A 20639-nucleotide genomic window follows, 5' to 3' on the forward strand; every position below is an offset into this window, starting at 1 on the left:
GTGTTTAGGGCGACTTCGACTGTTTACCATTCGGTCCGCAGGATCGGGTATGTAATTTCCGGCGGCAACGACAAGAGGGTTTTCCTGTCGTGCCTCCGCCTTCTCAAAGTGGCTCACTGACACCGACTGGATATACTTACTGATGGGAGTCAAGCTCCAGATCATCATGGAGATCCACGTTCCTCATGAACCACGGTGCTCCGACGGGTATCATATAAAAACGGGATTGAATGACTTGAAGGGGTTTCAAATTAGTGCGGGCCGCGTGAGCGAACACTACACTTGCATAGTTCATGACCGGGCGCGTGCAAGTTTTGTAGTGTCACCTTATTACGAAGGGATAATTTACTTCGCTTGCAAATCATCGGATAGAGGCAATCATTCGTGAACACCTTTCTTTTAGAAAAATAGGCACACGTTTGCAGCACTCTTAACAGCACGGTGCGATCCACTAACGGTGCTTTTAGGGACCTTAAGCTCCGGTCACCGTTCTCGTCGAACCTGTCGCTTGCGAAGGGTTCGATGAGTAAATTAACCCACAGACAGACAAAGCCCACTGTTACATTTAAGCAGACTGCTCATTAGCGAACATAAATATATTAAAATAAAAACCTAAATAAGACCTTGTCTATTGTTGTTTATTTTAAAATTTACTTACATTTTTTATACATTTTAGGTTACAACAAAATTATGCGGGATAGTAAATTATTCCACTGAAATAAGATAAACATCCCTGGATATATAAAAATATAACATACGAAAATTAGTACTGAGTAAATAATTTATTGTAATTATGTGTACATGGCAGCAGGGCTTCTAAACACAATCATTCTTGATAAAAGAAAACAATTTAATTTTTTATTTACAATATTCGTGAGCATTTCTTGAACTTCGCAAATTTGATAACCCTGTCATGTCACAAAAATAAAATCCACAAAGATCAAACTTCAAAAATTCGTTCTATATTGTGTAGTAGGCATTACTTTAGCAACAAAAAGTTAGCGGACGAAGCTAGAGATTACAGGTATTCATTACATACTTACAAATATATAAATACCTACAATTCAATATTGACAAGCAACTCACGATTTTATGAAGTTTTTTAAACTTTACATTTACAACATTGATAATGCCAAATTTTTATTTTACTATTTTCAGAAAGAGTATGTGCTTTTGGAGTTAGTAATAATCAATATTAAAAATAAAAAATCAGTATTTATAGCAATACTTACAAATAATAATAAAATCGTGGAAATTCAATTGTTTCTTTCTTTCGTTTTTTTTTTGACAATCACAAAACAGAAGCAATCAAAATATTAGGCACTGTGCTTTCAACTTCTTAACATATTCATATTTTGTGTAATTATAATTATTTAGACGTAATTTGTCATTAAAACAAATTTAAGCTTATCCTTCCTGACCAAAGTCTTCCATGAATTTCCTCAATTTTACCATATCATCATCATTTACAGTAGGCTTCGAAACAGCTAAAGATCTCAACATGTCTGACATTGTAACTGGCGGCTCGCCAAGTTTGTCACTAGGCACATCGATCCAGGTCATTTCTATAGCTCCTGGGTCACCAGGCGAACATGGCGTCAGAAGGTCATTGACAATAACATTAGGATCAGTTGGGCTCGGACCAGATATTTTTTTAAAGTGTGTGGCAGATTGTACTTTACGTACAGGTTGCATTAGTGCATCACGGACAACAATGCTGATATCCGCACCGGAATATCCCTCACTTTTAGCCGCTAATAATTTCATATCTTGTTCAGACAGTTGATGTCTTGTGTTGCCTAAATGCAACTTAAACATATCAAGACGGGCATGTTCTTCTGGCAGAGCAATGTAAATACGCTTCTCAAAACGCCTTCGAATAGCAGAATCAAGGACCCATGGTATATTTGTGGCACCAAGAACTAAAATGCCATCCATATCATTACCAACACCTTGCATTTGAACAAGGAATTCTGTCTTGATCCTACGAGCCGATTCAGATTCGTTGTCTGAACGGGAAGAGCAAAGTGAATCTATTTCATCAATAAAGATGATGCTCGGTTTATGTTGTCGAGCAAGGTCAAATAAGTTCTTTACCAACTTCTCCGACTCACCCAGCCATTTAGAAACCAGATCAGATGATGAAACAGAGAAGAATGTTGAATTGTTTGCTTCAGTAGCCACAGCCTTTGCCAAGTATGACTTACCAGTACCAGGGGGTCCAAATAATAAGATGCCCTTCCATGGTATTCTCTTGCCAGTAAACAAATGTGGAAATTTTATTGGTAGAATTACAGCCTCTTTCAATGCTTCCTTAGCGGCTTCTAGACCAGCTACATCACTCCACTTCACATGAGGTTTCTCTACCACAATAGCTCCTTCAAGTTTCCCTTGTAGTTTTTTCTTTTCTGGATCATCAGAATCACTGTCACTATCACTCTTCTTATCATCACTTTTGGATTCCCCATCCTTTACTGGTTTTTTCTTTTGATCTTTTTTGAGATATTCCTTTAATTTTTCAGCTCTATCAAGATATTGAAGGCATTTTGCACGAATGCTTTCTTTTGCCCTTTCACCTTGGGCCTCATATTTTACTGCATGAAGAAAATACTCTACACCGTGCTCATATAAACGTAATGCTTCTTCATAGTTCTTGTTCTTGTCCTCTTCAGTAGCCTTAGTGACAAGATCAATAGCTTTTTGTAAGGTATTTGATGATGTCATTGTTTTTTAAATTCACCTAGAAAAATAAACTATTTTAAAATTACACAATTTTGGTTTTTTTTTTTTTGTTAATATGGACCGACCAAAAATCTAGAGACTTTTCTTTGCATTTAATATTCCTTTTAAGAAAAAACATCCACTCAGACAAATAATGACAACTAATAATATCAAAAAATAATATCCCCACTCAGACCTTTGGTTTAAGTTGTCAATATATATGTAGGTCAGGAGTCTTTGAAACTGGAACTTACAATAACTTTAAGAAACACTAATCTGATGTCGCAAGAGTACATGAGCTCAGGGAACCACTAAGACGGGATGCAAGTTTATTCCCATTTAAGTAACAAACATTTTTTATATAGATAAACATTGAAATCTACAAATATATAAAATTTTAAGGTTAGTCTGTTCTGTACAGATATTGGAATTTCTGTTCTTCACGGTTCTCCCTGTGTATAACAATATAAACACTTTAAATTACAACCAAATATATTTATTTAAAAACAAATATTATTAACTTGCACAACGGTAATGAACTAAAATTATAGAAAATTGTTGCATTTCTTGAATGGAATTAAATAGATGCAACCCTTTATTTTCCATTTACATTTTTTTATATTTTATAATTATAAGATCATTTTAGTTATTTATAAGGTCAATAACCTGGAGTTCAGAAGCAATCTGGGTTTGTGTGTAACATACATTTATTTATTTATTTGCAATTCTATATGGTTGTCGTTTACACTTCAGGGAAGGTTCTGGAATAGCACCAATAACATATAGATAATTTAAGTTGTTTTAACAGACCAATGTGTATTTATCTTGTAGTAAATACAGTAAGGGTAAATGGGATTTACTAGTAAGCTATTGTGGAGTCCTCAATACAGTAAATGTTTTGGATTAAAATAGAATCGAGTTTATTTTACTAGTTTACTAGTCTGTTATTAATGTTTCTGAGTATCATACCACAGAATTATACTATACTATGCTATGCATTGAATCATACGAAAATTGGTACTTACTGTAAAAGTGTTGAAATCTTTAGATACCAAAAAGCGTTATACTTCGATGTAGCTAATTTTACATTATTTATTTTTGGCTAAACCAATTTTGTTGTTTTTTATATGAATGGTGACTAATTTGATGGCTATTAATCGTGATATCATGACCATAGAAACTACTCTGCTTGATATGTTTTTCCTGTCCCATTATGGAGTGCAAAAGGCATTACTTACCACAATTATGGTGCAAAAAATTGCTCAGCTGTATCTTTGACGCAATTATTCGCTGCTATTATTATAAGAAAACAAGGCAAATATGAATTTATGTACCTACTAATTCAATAAAATTCAATAAAATTCGTTGTCTGTCACGTACAAGAATGTCAAATTTAGATACAAATACAGCACATTATAATTTATCTGTGGTCCAAGCACAGACCTCTATAACTATAATGATTAACTGACAAGATCCAGCGAGAAAGTTTGTAGCCAGCTGTCTGTGGGTTAATTCGCTAGTCGAACCCTTCGTCGTAGTCGACGAGTTCGACGAGGACGGCGACCTGTGCTTGAAGAGCTTATAAGCACCGAGAGTGAGTCCGAGGGATCTGACATTATATGTTTCAGACGACGGCGGCTTTGCGTTGCCCCGTCTCCTGGGTCGGATATGTAATTAATAGCGGCCACGTTAAGAGGGTTATCGTGATGCTCTGCTTTGTCGAAGTAACGTTCTGCGCTATCTTAAGGTACTTACGTAGGTTCTCAATTTTGATCGTCGTGAAGGTCGACATTCCTCACATACCACAGTGCCCCGACAGCTATCCTGCCGAAACGGGATTGGATGACCTGGAAAGAGTTTATGTGCATGCGAGCCGCGTGATCGAATACTGCACTTGCTTAATTCATGTCGGAGCATATGCAAGTTTTGTAGTGTCACCTTGTTATGAAGGGATAATTTACTTCGCTTGCTGATCGTGGGGTAGACACTAAACAAAGAACTAAGTCTATATTTTATTTCTCTATCTTAATCTAATAACTTTCAGCGCCTTTTTTTAAATGTATCCGGTTGCTACAGTAGCGCCACCCTTATTTAGCAGATTTTAACGGACACTTTTGCATCTCAAATATATTAAGTGTATAATCTATGCTTTTGCACACACATAGATGGTTCATCTTATCTCTACCCTCCATAAATAATTATATACCTACGAATTAATAATCTGTGATAATTACTCTTAAGCTAGAATGGGACCTTTTGGCGGGAACGCGAGGAGTGAAGTTGTGTGATTTGTTTTAATTTGTCTATTTAGTGTTTCTTCAGTTTAAATGTCTAATAACGGTCGTTTATTAACTGTTTAATATCTGTGAAAGTGCACAAACGTGGGAAAATGAAATAAAGCCGCTGGACATAACTTCTCGGATCCTCCAAAAAGTCTACTGAAAAAATCACTATTTTACTGAGATTATATCTCATCCCATATCATCTCATTTCATTCCAGTTGATTAATGTCTCAAATTAATCACATTCATTTCATTTAACTCCATATTATCATTTTTCATAAAAATCAGAATATAAATTATAAGACATGACTTGATCTTAGTTACCAGGTCATAATATCCCTTAAAAAATTAAGCTAAAATACGTTACATTTTAGCTTTTAGCTATCTTTATTTCGTAACAATGTGCTTCCCAGACACGGATTCTGAACAAGAATCTAGTTATATTCACGATTCACCTGTACTGTTGTTTATGTTTTACAGTGTACTAAATAAATTAAACGAGTACATAATCTCTGTACTTTTTTAAAACTAGCTTTGGAATAAGTACTTATATTTGTTGAAGAATATTTACATTTTCGATATTTGTTAATTTTAAATAGTTCAATCGAATAGTTTTAAATAGTTATATAATTTTCAAATAGCAATTCCCATGAAAATTAGCACGCAAGCGATCCACTCGAGTGATCGCCAATCATTTTTTGTTATAGTAAAGTCAAATAGAAGAAACTGATATGTAGAAGCTCCTGCCTAAAGGTAAGAGCTTCTTACCGCTGAGAACTCGAGACGGGAGGCCTGACTTTTATTTTATTTTTCCTACCTATGCTGATAGCCTTGAGAGGCTATGTCAGCGTAACCGGGCGAGTAGGTGAGCTCACGTGGCTCAAACCGGGAGTATTGCTAACACTGGCCCTAGCAAGAGCAGGGCTTCGCAGAATCTACCACCGGATCGGAAACGCGATCCACGGATAAGATTCGGCGAGAAAATCAGTGGGCCGTGTCTATGGGTTAACTTACACATCGAGCCCTTCGTCGCAAGCGACGGGTTCGACGAGGACGGTAACCATTACTTGAAGTACTTACCTAAAAGTATCATTAAGGGATCGGGAGGATCCGTAATGACGTGTACCTTTGTTAGAGATTACAGTAAAATATTGGGGGCAGTTTCTTGTCTCATCAGATTCCAAATGCGATGGCCTAAAAAATCTCTCGCTGTCTTACATAATAATATTAACGCCGTGAAACACTCTTGCGTTCTAATTTGAATATTATATTGAAATAATAAAGGTAGTTAAGTACCGAAAACGGTAATTCCCATATGTACCTAAGAATTAAATATAGATAGATATATCAGCAATTTTTTGTTGATAAAATACCTATTCGTTGTTTATTACCTATTAATAGTTTTTTTTTAATCCTTAGATCGTTGGACGAGCTCACGGTCCACCAGGTGTTGAGTGACTACCAGAGCCCATGGACATCAATAACGTACCTAAATGTTTGTTGTATAACGATAATTTAAAATATTGAAGAAATGGTTGAGATCACTTTATTATTCCGCTAGATAAAACCTATGGCTGTACGCTGTATATTATTCATGGTACATAATATTTAAGGTTAAATAAATGAAATCTTTGTTTTATTGAGTAAAATAATATATATTTTAATGTTTTTTTAATATTAATTTACACCAAAACCATAATTAGACAGTTTCACTGTTTAAAACCCATCAAATACCAATTATGAAATACAATTTTTGTGTTAATACACCCCTCACAAACCCTACTTTGTGACGACTTCAAATTCCATTTTATGCTTCATTAAATTTTCGACAAGGTTCGTGTTCTGAAATGCAGCTGCGGGCATAAGTACTCCGCCTCTGGAAAATAACATGCAGAATATTCATTTTTAGTTATAATAAGTATTGTTTCATTCTCGGATAAATGTAACACAAAATGCAAAAGAGCTTTCTACTTCTATTTGCTACAAAATTCTAGAATGTTCTCTTATTTTAGGCAAATATTATCTCCTACAACACTAATAACTAGAACCAGATAGTATAAAAAGACAGACAAAACAAAAACGATTATTTTAGTTCTCTAATAATAATTAGCTAACTGTTTGAACTGAAAGTGCATTAAAATCGAAATAGGGACATAGTAACTTCAAATTATATAGAAGGCAAATAGTCTTTCGGTCATTGGGCGAAAATAAGGGATTTTAAATACATCCTAACTCTTTGAACACTTTGAGACCTGCTTTACTTACTTCGGCATTTTATCACTCTCTCTTAGGATCGTCATGGCAGAAATAATCAAACACATAGCCGTAGTATAATAGCCGGGATCCGTTCCTGAAACCTAAAGCACATTAGCAAATTAGACACAAAAATCATCTCAACGTAGAAAGAAATTTACATCATCGATAGTAATAAATATATGTTCATACTTTTTATGTAGCGCTTGATTAAAGTCGAACATCCACTATATAAGATCGTTTGGAACTCAAAGTTTGGTCTGCGGGGTTACATTATTAATTATCTGTCGACCTTAAAAAGTACAAGATAACTCAATTTTTTATGGAGTTGGAACAGCGCCCCTGGCGGGAAACCTTGGCTAATGTTCCAACTCCATACAAAATTAAGTTAACTTTTACGCTATCGAGAACGTTAAAAAACTCGCACTAAGCACACTTTTTTTTTTCCTACCTATGCTGATAGCCTTGAGAGGCTATTTCAGCTTCGCCCTAACGTTTGTAGGTGAGCTCGCGGGGCTCAACCGGAGAGTTGCTAACACTGACCCTAGCAAGAGCAGTGCTTCGCAGAATCTACCATCGGATCGGAAACGCGACCCACTGAGAAGATCCGGCGAGAAACTCAGTGGGCTGTGTCTATGGGTTAGTTCGCTCGTCGAGCCCTTCGTCGCAAGCGACGGGTTCGACGAGGACGGTGACCGGTGCTTGTGGTGCCTAAAAGCACCGTTAATGGATCAGGAGGATCCGTAATGACGTGCTTTGGGCGACGTTGTCGGTTTACCATTCGGTCTACTGGGTCGGGTATGTAATTTCCAGCGGCTACGATGAGAGGGTTCTCATGTCGTGCCGCCTTCTCAAAGTGGCGCAGTGATGCCGACTGTAGATACTTACTAAATGAGTCGAACTCCAGGTCATCGTGGAGATCCACGTTCCTAAGGAACCATGGCGCTCCGACGGCTATCCTGCAGAATCTGGATTGAATAACCTGAAGGGATTTCAAGTGGGTGCGGGCTACGTGAGCAAACACTACGCTTGCATACGTCATGACGGGGCGTATACAAGTTTTGTAGAGAGTTACCTTATTGCGGAGGGACAGTTTGCTTCGACTACAAAGCATTGGGTAGAGTCGTCCTAGTATAAACGCGGCGCGGTCGCGTACCGTTTTTATATGGGGACGGAATGTCATCCCTCTGTCGAGGGTGACGCCTAGATATTTGACCTTCGAGGCCCACGGTATGGGCTGGCCAAAGAGAGTTATGGGGCTAACAGCGGAGATGTTTGCGCGCCTACTACGGAGTGGGATGCTCGAAGTGGTGAAGCACACTGTTCTTCAAAGAGGAACGTATGACCGCTTCACATCATAAAAATGACGGTGTTACCTAACCGTGTGGACTTATAATACGCCGTACCGCGGGATTGGAACATCGGTATTGTCGCTTCAGTTGATACGATACTATGGTTGATACTACAGGGCATAATATATTTTTATATATGCCCTGAAGTACTTATACTTAAAGTTTATATATTTTATTTTCCAAAATTAAAATACCTAATTTATTGCAGAAACTTTATTAGATGTATATGTACATATACAGATATATGTATATACATATTACCTATATTCCAAAAACATAAATAAATATTTGTTTTGGATTTCTAACAATTATAAAGGACAATGCCCATTTTCTATGGGCGTTTGGGCCCCTAAAAAAAGTTGTCCTGTCATGATGGTTTTAACTTAATTTGATAGAATTAATTTGATTGAAGTCGTCGTGGCCTAAAAGATAAGACGTCCGGTGCAATAGTGTTGAAGCGATGCACCGGTGTTCGAATCCCGCAGGCGGGTACCAATTTTTCTAATGAAATACGTACTCAACAAATGTTCACGATTTACTTCCACGGTGAAGGAATAACATCGTGTAATAAAAAGTGAAACCCGCAAAATTATAATTTGCGTAATTACTGGTGGTAGGACCTGTTGTGAGCCCGCGCGGGTAGGTACCACCGCCCTGCCTATTTCTGCCGTGAAGCAGTAATGCGTTTCCGTTTGAAGGGTGGGGCAGCCGTTGTAACTATACTGAGACCTTACAACTTATATCTCAAGGTGGGTGGCACATTTACGTTGTAGATGTCTATGGGCTCCAGTAACCACTTAACATCAGGTGGGCTGTGAGCTCGTCCACCCATCTAAGCAATAAAAAAAAAATACAAAGAAATTTCGTTTCATATTCAGAAAACGATTTTTATATTCTCGCCCAGGCTTAAGAGAAATCTGTTTTTTCTGCAGCTAAAATTAAGTTGTTAATTGTTTTCTTCGAAATCAATAATCGCTCTCATAATTATTTAGAGTATTAAATAAGTTAATTGTGGTTAATGTTGCTAGAAATAAGCCCTTACGTACATTTTATTATTATTATATCCTCATAATAATAATAAAATGAAATGAAAATCCGGAAGCCGGCAACGATATTGTTGTTGTTTTTAAATTCACCAATAAGCAGGCAAAGAGCGTAGCCTATATATACAGCCTAGTCTGTCGAAGTCATATATTTTTTATGTCAATAAAAAGCCGGTGTATCTCTTTTTATTGCTTTTTGGGAGTTTTGACGTCAACTCGACGAATACCACATTGACTGAGCATGAGCTTACGCAGACCTTTTATACACAATATTACAAATACAAATTACACAATAAACTATTAAAAAAACATTAAAATAAAAATTCAAGTGACGCTTCACTCGGGTTGCTGCCAAAACTCTCTGATCATATATAATAAGAATAGAGTAATGGTAGGCCATTGATATTTTTGCTAATGGAATCATTAATATCTAAAAATATTAAATAATTCATAGTTTTAAGTAATAATTATTATTACAATAAATATTGAATTAAACAAAAATAAACAAAGAAACCTGTGAATTATAAGCATTAGCTAATTTTTTTTAATTTGTTGTTCAAGTCACAAACAACTCTTTCGTTTGACAGCATATAGGTTTGCTATAAGGCTGTATGGGCTAAGAAGCCCTTTGCCTATTGGTGAATTTAAAAACTATGACATGGATAGTTTTGGGATGTTATCAATTAAATAATTTATTTTTTTGGAAAACAATGCCAGGTTGAAGGAAATGTTGATACATAAACTAAACAACGTGAAAAAATAAGGCATAGTTTTTCAAGTAGAAATAGGTTTAACATAAAGTTGGCCCACTTTTGGACACTGTCCTTTGGCACTATGGGGGACTCATCATTATATTACATAAAAAAAGACTAATTAAATTTCTTTAATTCCAGATTAGAAAAATAGATTATTATTTTAAATCTCCAAGGAAATATATTGATTAAATCATTTTGATTATTAACTTTTACCAAAAGTGCCAAAATTATAATTAACAAATAATGGATGAATTGAATTTCTTGAATTATTAATTAAACAGAAAATTATTAATTTTTAGAATTAATTAATTTTATTGAGCAATATTGATAAGACTAAATTTTTTTTTTCACTTTTAAAATTTTGCCGCCCTGGGAATTTGTCCCGACTGCCCTTAGAAAATCCACTACTGTATATATTTAAGAGAGAAAAGAGAAGAACACTAGAAATGCCGAGTCGAACGCCGGTTGTACTCAATTTGTCATTGCATGCGCTATCCGTTAAAATGCAATGCCATGCAATAAATAACCCTCACCTTTAGCTTTAATTTACTACAATTACAAAATTTAAATGCAACATAACAGTTTAGATTTTAGCTCGTTATAATTATTAAGAATAAATAAAACAATTACAAAATAAAATTAGGATTATTTGAATAGATATAAAAATAGAGCGTGAAAAAAAAATCTAGACAATTTAATTATGTAGGTACATACACTAAGTTGATAATTTTATATATTCAATAGCAAATAGAATAAATTTAAAACGAGAATGAGCTTCTAATTAATGTAAAATAATATTTATGACAATAACTGTTTAATAAAATTAAAGATTACCACCATACCTTCACAGTCAAAGATTTCTTAGGATCATGTTCGTAATTTTTTACATTTGAATCCCAACTCTTTCCAGTCATCGTTAGGGTATATTTTGTATTCATTCTTGATACTTCGGAAGGTCCCTGACGTGTCATGTAACCGGCCGTGAAAACCTTAGGGTGCTTACACAACATCTTTCGAAACCATTCGAAACGACTTAAATAGTAGTACATATACATTGGGGGTATTATTAAAAAATGATAAAATTTCGGTACAGTACAAAAACTACGAAATCTTATCGGTTTCTGTTCGTACTTGTCCGATACATATCTTTGGGACATTTCGATTAAATCTTCGTCTGGTCCTGGATACGGGAACCAGACTTCTCCGCTGTGACGATGAAAGAAAGATCTGGAACATAATAGAAAAATACTATAAATACTTTGTGATACTTATGTGTATGGGTATACCATGCAATACCAGATCGTTCACTAAAACTCTTAAATGGAAAATGTTAAACAATCTTACAAAATATCGTAGCAAAATCCAGAGGTCAAGGCTTACATTGTATAGCCTATTCTTCGAAGTCCTCAATAAATATCGTTTCATCTTACAATCGTAGTATTATGCAAATATGATGCGAGTCGGAATATTTCTATATAAACATACCTACCTTTTTAATTCTATAGGCTCGTGCACAAGCGGTTCAGGAAATGTTTCTTTTTTCAGATTTAAATATTTTGGTAGATCTTGTAAAACGCAAACCAGAGATTCCCATGTACCCGAATGAACTAAACAATGTTGACCAATTGGCGCGTAACTTCTTCTTGGTATATCGAATCTGAAGTAGCAGTCGACGACGTCAGGAATATCTGTGGATATAACTTGAGGTTTTCGTGTAGTCTGATTACTAAAAAAAAAATTTTTTTGTTTCCTTTGGTATTATAGTGTTTCCATAAGACGTTCAATTTGAATAGTCGCATTTGTGACTCGAAAAATGCAAGATTTAATTTTGAAAAGTCTCTCAAATTTTAATCTGGCCACTGCTTCTTAGTTTTTCGAAAATAAGCCAACCATAACGGTAAACGGATTGCACTTTCAAAGATGATTAACGATTATATAGCCGAAAATAGAAGATATTGATGTGAACGATGTTCATTTTCAACAACAAGATGTGGTAGGACCGGTAAAACTACCCTGCCTGTTTCTGCCGTGAAGCAGTAATGCATTTCGGTTTGAAGAGTAGGGAAGCCGTTCAAGGGCGGATCCAGGGGGGGGGTCATGGGGGTCATGACCCCCCCCTGAGCTGGTTCCAGGACCTAGGTGGACCACATATTGAACATAATGATTTTAGGACACAATATATTGTTGCTCCTTAATTAATTTAATATATTAAAATAACTTTGTATGATGGCAATTGTTTGGGAATGAACGCATCGAAAATTTTTAATTTTACCGCGCCACACTCGCGCGCGCTTGTCGACTACGTAACGTCTAGCTAGGCCTAACCTCAAATTGAATCCTAACCTCAATCGGAATCGGAACGACTAAACTTCAACATATCATAACATAGTTCTAAGTTAAAAAACTAAAATTTATTTCTAGCTTTAATGTGTTATAATTGTACCTTTATGAGTATTCTTAAAAATTGTTACTGTAAATTCATTAATTACAAGAAATGGCAAGTAATCAGTTTCTCATTATCCCAGTGTGTGTGTTTTAACTTAAATGTTATTGTTGTTAATGCTCATAAAGTACCTCATAGGTAGATATGTAGGTACCTACTTACTGACTGGTCGGCTTGTCCTTATTCCTAAGGAAGGCCGGCCACGTGACGAGCCAAGCGGGTACCGCCCAATCGTCGTGCTGGACGAGGCTGGTAAGCTCCTCGAGCGCATCGTCGCCAGTCGCCTCGTCCAGCACCTCGAAAGCGTTGGGCCTGACCTGGCTCCTAACCAATATGGTTTCCGGAGAGGTCGCTCCACCATGGACGCGGTCTTGCGCGTCCGCCACCTCTCCGATCGTGCGTGCTCCGAGGGGGGCGTGTTATTGGCTGTGTCGATTGATATCGCCAACGCCTTCAACACGATCCCTTGGAGCACGATCGTGGAATCGCTCCGGTTTCACCGCGTCCCCCCTAGTCTCCGCACCCTGATAGAGGATTACCTCTCAGGGCGAAATGTGGTCTTCCCCGAGAGGAGGGGGTGGGGACGGAAAGCGGTGTCGTGCGGGGTCCCGCAGGGGTCGGTACTTGGACCACTCCTGTGGGACATCGGTTTCGACTGGGTATTGCGCGGTGCTAGCCTGCGTGGCGTCGACGTAGTGTGCTATGTCGACGACACGCTGGTGACGGCCCGCGGAGCTGACTACAGAGCCGCAGCGATCCTTGCGACGGCGGCGGTCTCCACCGTCGTTAGTCGCATTCGGAGATTAGGTCTTGAGGTGGCCCTCCGCAAGTCCGAAGCGGTGTGCTTTCACCCAGTCCGGAGGGGACCTCCTCCGGGAGCGAATCTCATAGTCGGCGGAGTATCGATCGCTGTCCAGCCGAAGCTCAAATATTTGGGCCTTGTGCTGGACAGTCGATGGCGCTTCGACCACCACTTTGGTGAGTTAGTCCCGAAGCTGCTGGGGATGGCGGGTGCACTAGCCCGTCTTCTCCCCAACGTCGGTGGTTGCAGCGCCGGCGTCCGGCGTCTGTACCTGGGGGTCGTGCGCAGTATGGCTTTGTACGGCGCTCCCGTGTGGTCGCCCGCACTCTCTGCGCGCAATGCAGCTTTACTGCTACGAGCGCAGCAGGTGCTCGCGGTGAGGGTCATCAGGGGGTACCGTACGATCTCCCGGGAGGTCGCCTGCGCCCTCGCCGGTTCCCTTCCTTGGGATCTCGAGGCCGAGGTAGCAGCTGCGGTATACCGGCGCAGAACACAGTCCCTGAGTCGGGGACGGACGCCCGGCCCTTCGGCTGTCGGTCGGTGGAGGCGTGCTGCGCGTCATCTGGCGTACGCCAAGTGGAGGGAGCGGTTGCTGGAGGAGCTTGGCCAAACTTCACTCACTCGCCGACGCACCCTCGAGGCCCTGGTGCCCGTGCTGGAGGCATGGTTAGATAGACGACACGGCGTGCTCTCCTTCCACCTAACGCAGGTCCTCTCGGGGCATGGTTGCTTCGAGAGGTACCTGTGGAAGGTTTGCAGGAGAGAGCCACATCCGGGTTGCCACCAGTGTGGGCATCCGGATGATGACGCTCAGCACACACTCGAAGGGTGCCCGCGTTGGGAGCGCTCGCGGCGAGACCTCATCACGGTGCTGGGGAGAGACCTCTCCTTGCGGGCTGTCATCGCCCGCATGCTAGAGGACCAGAATTCTTGGGAGGCCATGACCAGGTTTTGCGACCTGGTCATGGCGTTCCGTGAGGCTGAGGAGCGCGAAAGGGAGTGGGATCCCTCTTCGGCTTCTCAGCGAAGAAGGCGGAATGGACGGCACGGGCGCGAAGCTCCCGTTCATCTCCCGTAGGGGCTGTCGGGTGCCGGGTGCGGGGGTGCCCGGTACTCGGCTGTTGGTCCGGTGGTGAGGCGGCGCAAGGTGGCTCCTGTGCACCGCTCACGGTGTGTCCGAGACGACGTCTTGCGGGATTTTCCCGGGAATGGAGTGCCGTCCTATTAACAGGATGGGTACCGGCGACGGCGAGCCTTCGGCGCGCACTGTGCGGTACCGTGGGTTTCGTGGAGTCGGAATGGTGGGGCTCGATGGGGTTTAGTCGGTAGTCGGTTTTGCGGGGTAGCTCTTGGTGGCTGACGCCGTGCAGTGCCTCGTGCGCCTTTCTCAAGGCGTAGTCTCCCGGCAGGAATTGGGAGAAGAGGAGGACCCCTGTCTTCTTCTTCTCCCTGTTCTTCTGTGGAGGCGCCGGAGTCCGACATAACCCGGTCTCTTACCCCCCTCGACCGGGTATCCGTAAATGGATTCCCCAGCGTTAAAAAAAAAAGGTACCTACTTACTGAAAGAGTCCTGCGTGACTTATGTACCTACTTATATATATTTTTTGGATGAGAGAGATTGAAGAGCATAAGGTTTCTAACCCAACCTAATAAAATCTTAGATAAATTCACACAATGAAATCAAGTGTATCGTCGTGACCACATTGATTTTAATGCTTTTAAAAATAAAAGCTTTTAAATATGTACAAGTTATTATGTGTTAAGTTTTTCAAGTGTACAATAAAGAATAAATATTTTTAAGTACAGTACTTACGTCCATTAATAAAAAACCTACTTTTTACTTGTATCTATTGTTATCAAAATTAAATTATAAGTTCTTGACTTGACTATGACTATGTGACCCCCTCCTGGCACCAAAGCTGGATCCGCCCTTGAAGCCGTTGTACTGTAAAAACTGAAATCTTAGAACTCAAATCTCAAGGTAAATCGCGGCATCTACGTTGTAGACTCCGGTAACCACTTCAACTAGGCTATCCGTGGGCTCGTCTACCCATCTAGTTACAACGACTGCCCCACCCTCCAAACCGAAACGCATTACTGCTTCACGGCAAAAATAAAAAGTTGATATAAAATAAATAAAAGGTGTGAAAAGTTTCTTAAGTGTGTGCCTTCTCGAAGAGGCGACAGAATCAGAACCACGCAAATTTGTAAATTTTCATGTTTTATCTTTATTACACCGTGTTATTTACATCGTTGAAGTCGCTCGTGAACTAATTTTGAAATACTAGCTGACCCGGCAGACTTCGTAGTGCCTCAATCGATAAATAAAATACATAAACTTTTGCGTAAAATAAACTTAAAACAAACAAAAGGAAGCCGTCCGACGGGGAGGACATCAAAGGGAAAACAAAATATAATTTTTATTTAATTCCGAGCATTTTTTTTTTATTGCTTAGATGGATGGACGAGCTCACAGCCCACCTGGTGTTAAGTGGTTACTGGAGCCCATAGACATCTACAACGTAAATGCGCCACCCACCTCGAGATATAAGTTGTAAGATCTCAGTATAGTTACAACTGCGTTTTTTTTAGATTGAGAGGCTTTTTTTCCTACCTATGCTGATGGCCTTGAGAGGCCATTTCAGCGCAACTTTAACAAGCGGGTATAATAATTCAATGAAATATACCTTTGAATTGATTTTGTAAGAACATGAGTCCTGCTGCAGAAGGTATAGAGGCCAGACCACAGGATGGTACAATTAGCACATTCCCCTCTTCAGCAGCATTGTGATTATTACGAAATGCGTTAAAGATTTGCTGCAATTAATTGTTTACATGTATTTACACTTTTATTTACATGTTATCTAAATCTTTGTTAAAGTAAGGTACTGTATTTAATATGTTTCTTTCCAAATTTACATATAAGATTATTTTTTTATTGCTAGATGGGTGGACGAGCTCACAGCCCACCTGGTGTTAAGTGGTTACTGGAACCCATAGACATCTACGACGTAAATGCGCTAGTCACCTTGAGATATAAGTTCTAAGGTCTCAGTATAGTTACAACAGCTGCCCCACCCTTCAAACCGAAACGCATTTGCTTCACGGCAGAAATAGGCAGGGTGGTGGTACCTACCCGCGCGGGCTCACAAGAGGTCCTACCACCAGTAAAAATGTATTACCAGTTTATTTTGATGTCTGCATGTATGTACATGGTAAGAAATCTTTAACTGCTTTCCTGTATTATTTTTTTGAAGTGAAACTTCTTTAGAATCGTTGTGATTTCAAACTCGATGAAACGAAATGAAACGAAACGAAAAAATAAGTGTGCCGCGCTTGACTTGCCGACGCGGTTCCGAACGGCGCCGACAAATCACGAAGCGCTCCAGACGGTCTCGCGTCCCCGACTACTGACTAGTTCAGTCAGTGATTCAGTGTATTTTTGACGTCCGTGCACGCTGGCACGTCCGTGGCTCTCGGAACGCCCTGAGATACTTTTATTTCTATTTAGTTTGTTATCAACAGATGTCGCTGCACGTAAATTCAACAATTCCTGAATCGCGGTAACGAGATGTTACACAATTGATAGACGTTCTCATATTTCTCTTGCATTAATCATACCTACCTGGCGTAGGGATACCGTGATCGTGCAGGCAGTTCCCAGGGTGAGGCTGCTCCATTGTACTGCGGAGTGGTTGACCCTTGCAAATCTTGAAATTATTCTTATTTTATATAAATTTCACTTCGACACATTTTTATGTATTACAAGAAGTAATTCAACATACTGGTATTTCGGCTGATATATCAACGTAGTGAGTCCTTGTCTCGATGCAGCTCTTAATGACAGCTTCACCCAATATACTATGAGGACCAGTGCAATTTATCAAAATTTTCGTTCTACCTGTGGCGTTCCTTAATTCAGTTTGATTGTTGATGTCACATTTTATGACGACTATGCTGGACGTTCTGATTTCTGTAAATTAGATACTTATTCTTTAACCTTAACAAACGAGTTATAACTCCCTAAAATCAGTCAACAAAACAGCGTTAGGGAGTTGAACAACTGAGTCATCAGTACTTCAACTTCCTTTTGTACTCAAAAAACATCATGAAGTGAGCTTTATTTGGATAATTTGTACGGCGTTGGAACAGTTTACCGCTAGGGGCGCTGTTCCTACTCCATACAAAGGGGAATGCCCACTCTCCAGTGTGCTAGGCCCAAGGTGGACATCAAATATTACTATAAAAATGTACTGATTCAAATTCTTAAATGTATTAGATATCTAAAAAATATATTGAAATTGACGCCACTATTATAAAAAATATAATAAAAATAAAAACTCGTTTTGAGGTTAATTTTCTATATAAATAAGTGTCGGATTGTGACATACTTCAAGAACTTTTCTTTTCTTAATGTTTAAGATGTTCCTAATGTATTTTTATTCAATAGGGTATAAAAAACACACTTAATTCTTTAAATATCTATATTTTCTTCATTTTCATACAGAATTAGTATCATCTAAAAATAGCAAAGGAGAGCATATTATACACGGTTTTAAATCTCGGTCAGGGTAAAACCACAATTCACACAATGTTTTTTAGTCGTAGTATGAACGTTATTGATAAAAGTAAAATAAATCGAAGAAAAATCAAAACACATCCATTTTGTACGCAAGCACAACACCACAAGCAGCAAGCGAAGTGTCAGTCAGTCAGATTAAATTCAGTGTTGTCAGTATAAAGAAAAATAATTACATGAAATTCATATATCGATTATTTTTTTAAATAACCGATAATTGATTTATATCTTAATCTTTCTTTTACGAGTACACATTATTTTTTATGTTTTTGTTTTAGTTGTACATATTTAAATAACAATACTAGTAAACTTTTTTTATTGCTTAGATGGGTGGGTGGACGAGCTCACAGCCACCCTGGTGTTGCTAAGTGGTTACTCGAGCCCACATACATCTACAACGTAAATGCGCCACCCACCTTGAGATATAAGTTCTAAGGTCTCAAGTATAGTTACAAGTTAAAGTCCAATGGGTATGTCTTCGATGTTATTTTATCTGCATAAAATCCATTAAAATCGATTGATTAATGATAATACTTAAAATTATTTATTTATATGTTTTATTTATATACTCAAAATATTTACTTCATAAGTAAAAGGTTTTGAAGCTGGCAATATTTTTCCCGCAAAAATAAAAATCCTTGTTTTTCAATAGAGTTACTTTTTTTAAACTACTTATTGTAAACTGTAGTGGCGCTTATTTGCAAGAAAGTAAATGCATATTTATTTGTGACAAAATTAATGCACTAAGTATTTTTTCTATAATCTATTGTCCGCTTTGGGCCTAAAATGGGCATTCCCCTTTGAGTTAACTTTTACACGATCGAGTAATTAAAAAACTAGTACAAGCAAACGGACATTCAGATCGGATCGCCGGATCATCTCAGTCGGTCGTGATTCGATCTCAAGCTAAGCCCGTGAGCTGACCTACACGTTTGCCCGAAGCTGACATAAAAAACTAAAGCATACGTCCATAGAGAAAAAAAAACTTAACATCACGCTGTGTCACTAAGGACACGTTCGAATACGTGAACTGTTCAGTATTCCTATCCCCCCTGAACCTCTGGCTGTTTGTCCATAATTCGAGAAACATTCACATTATTTCAACCGCATCCTGTTACAAGCGCACCCAGTATACTCTAAACGTGGTTATTATTATTTCTACGGCGAGTCGTTGGTTCAAGATTTAAAAATACGCTTGATGTACCTAAGTAAATCGGACCAACTCGTTGGTCCGATCAGATCCGCACCGCTTTGGACAGTGCAGTGTACAGCGCGCTGCATGACGCCGTGGACAGGGGAAAGTGGAAAAAGATCCTAAAATTGAAGCTCATGGGTGATGGTGGTCACGACCCTCAGACATGAGGAACGCGACTCGAGGAGGACCTAAGTAAATCAATGAAATGTACTTACTTAACTCAGAAAGCTCTTTAAGTAAAATGTTAAGTTTTTTTTCAGATCGTCCGGCAATACCCCACTTCACGTTATGATATTCTGGTTCCTTAGTTAATTCTCTTAAAAAATTTACCGTTGATTTTCCTGTGAATCCAGTAGCACCTAACACAAGTAAATCTAATTTTTCCATCTCTTAACTCAAAATATTGCTGTTTAACTAACTGCAGGAAATTTGCAAAATATAAAAACGTGTGTACTTTTAGTGTTACTCACGGTCAACTGGTGTTTTAACTGCATTTTTGCATATTTGCATTGCAGCGTTGCAAGGTCGCGATAGCCATTTGCATTTGCAACTTGCCCGACAAGCTCCACAGACTGCAGCGTAACTCGGACTAGCTCGCACATGGAGTTAATAAGTACCTACAACTGGAGTGCTGTCTAATGCCGAGAAATAGGTCTCGAAAGAGAAAACTTTTTGGTCGCGGTGTCCTCGTCTAGTGTGGTGACCATATAAAATTTATTAAATCTTAATGTTACAACCAATCTTTATTTTGGACTTATACTATCGTAGGATTAGATATGTAATATTTATATAATAGACTATCGTAGGATAGTATCCTGCTTTTGAATAAACGGTGTCATAAGGTTTAATATTAGGTCAAACGAGATCGAATCCATTTATAGATAATTTTTCAAATCTGCTGGTTCTAAATCACTCATAATGTTCATATTTGATAACATTCGGCACAGCAATAAATATTTCTTCACCGATATTCTTGGTTTTTTTTTTTGAGAAATTGAAACAAAAAACAAAAAAATTGTTGTTGTCTAGTCTAGTCAATACTGGGGCCATCCTCTTACGCACACGACACGTCTTACTTCGTCGCGTTTAAACTGACAATTGATTCAGTAACTGAATTTAGAACAGTGTAATCAGTGTAGTCCCGGGCGCCATTAAGCAGGCCGAATGCAGGCAGCATTGGAGAAAGCTGGTGAAAAAACTGGACCAAGGTAGTC

General features: G+C 38.8%; 2 protein-coding genes and 1 long non-coding RNA gene across 9 annotated transcripts; 1 reads left to right on the forward strand and 2 right to left on the reverse strand.

Annotated features, from left to right (window-relative positions):
* Positions 1 to 617: 617 nt before the first annotated feature.
* Vps4 (vacuolar protein sorting 4) lies at positions 618 to 4184 on the reverse strand. 4 transcript variants are annotated; one of them, XM_012689940.3, is made up of 2 exons: positions 3960 to 4184; positions 618 to 2740 (listed from the first exon to the last, which is right to left on the reverse strand). In XM_012689940.3, the coding sequence occupies exon 2, from the start codon at positions 2722 to 2724 to the stop codon at positions 1408 to 1410; it is 1317 nt and encodes a 438-aa protein (XP_012545394.1). In that variant the 5' UTR covers positions 2725 to 2740; positions 3960 to 4184; the 3' UTR covers positions 618 to 1407.
* Positions 4185 to 6633: 2449 nt separating this feature from the next.
* Positions 6634 to 20101, reverse strand: LOC101740496 (saccharopine dehydrogenase-like oxidoreductase). Of its 4 annotated transcripts, none has more exons than XM_021347682.3 (8): positions 19896 to 20101; positions 19641 to 19784; positions 17437 to 17624; positions 16339 to 16468; positions 11896 to 12094; positions 11249 to 11633; positions 7269 to 7360; positions 6634 to 6879 (listed from the first exon to the last, which is right to left on the reverse strand). In XM_021347682.3, exons 1-8 carry the CDS (start codon positions 19933 to 19935, stop codon positions 6783 to 6785), a joined length of 1275 nt encoding a protein of 424 aa, XP_021203357.1. In that variant the 5' UTR covers positions 19936 to 20101; the 3' UTR covers positions 6634 to 6782. The 4 variants fall into 4 exon arrangements, with proteins under 4 accessions (XP_021203357.1, XP_021203356.1, XP_037867669.1 ...); XM_021347681.3 differs by having other exon boundaries at positions 11896 to 12106; XM_038011741.2 differs by lacking the exon at positions 19641 to 19784 and having other exon boundaries at positions 11896 to 12106.
* Positions 19294 to 20395, forward strand: LOC134199062 (uncharacterized). Its single transcript, XR_009973406.1, has 2 exons — positions 19294 to 19617; positions 19941 to 20395. It is a non-coding gene; the product is annotated as an uncharacterized LOC134199062 (long non-coding RNA).
* The last annotated feature ends 244 nt before the right edge of the window (positions 20396 to 20639 follow it).

Source organism: Bombyx mori, chromosome 6, assembly GCF_030269925.1.
Source record: "Bombyx mori chromosome 6, ASM3026992v2".
NCBI classification, from domain to species: Eukaryota; Metazoa; Arthropoda; class Insecta; order Lepidoptera; family Bombycidae; genus Bombyx; species Bombyx mori.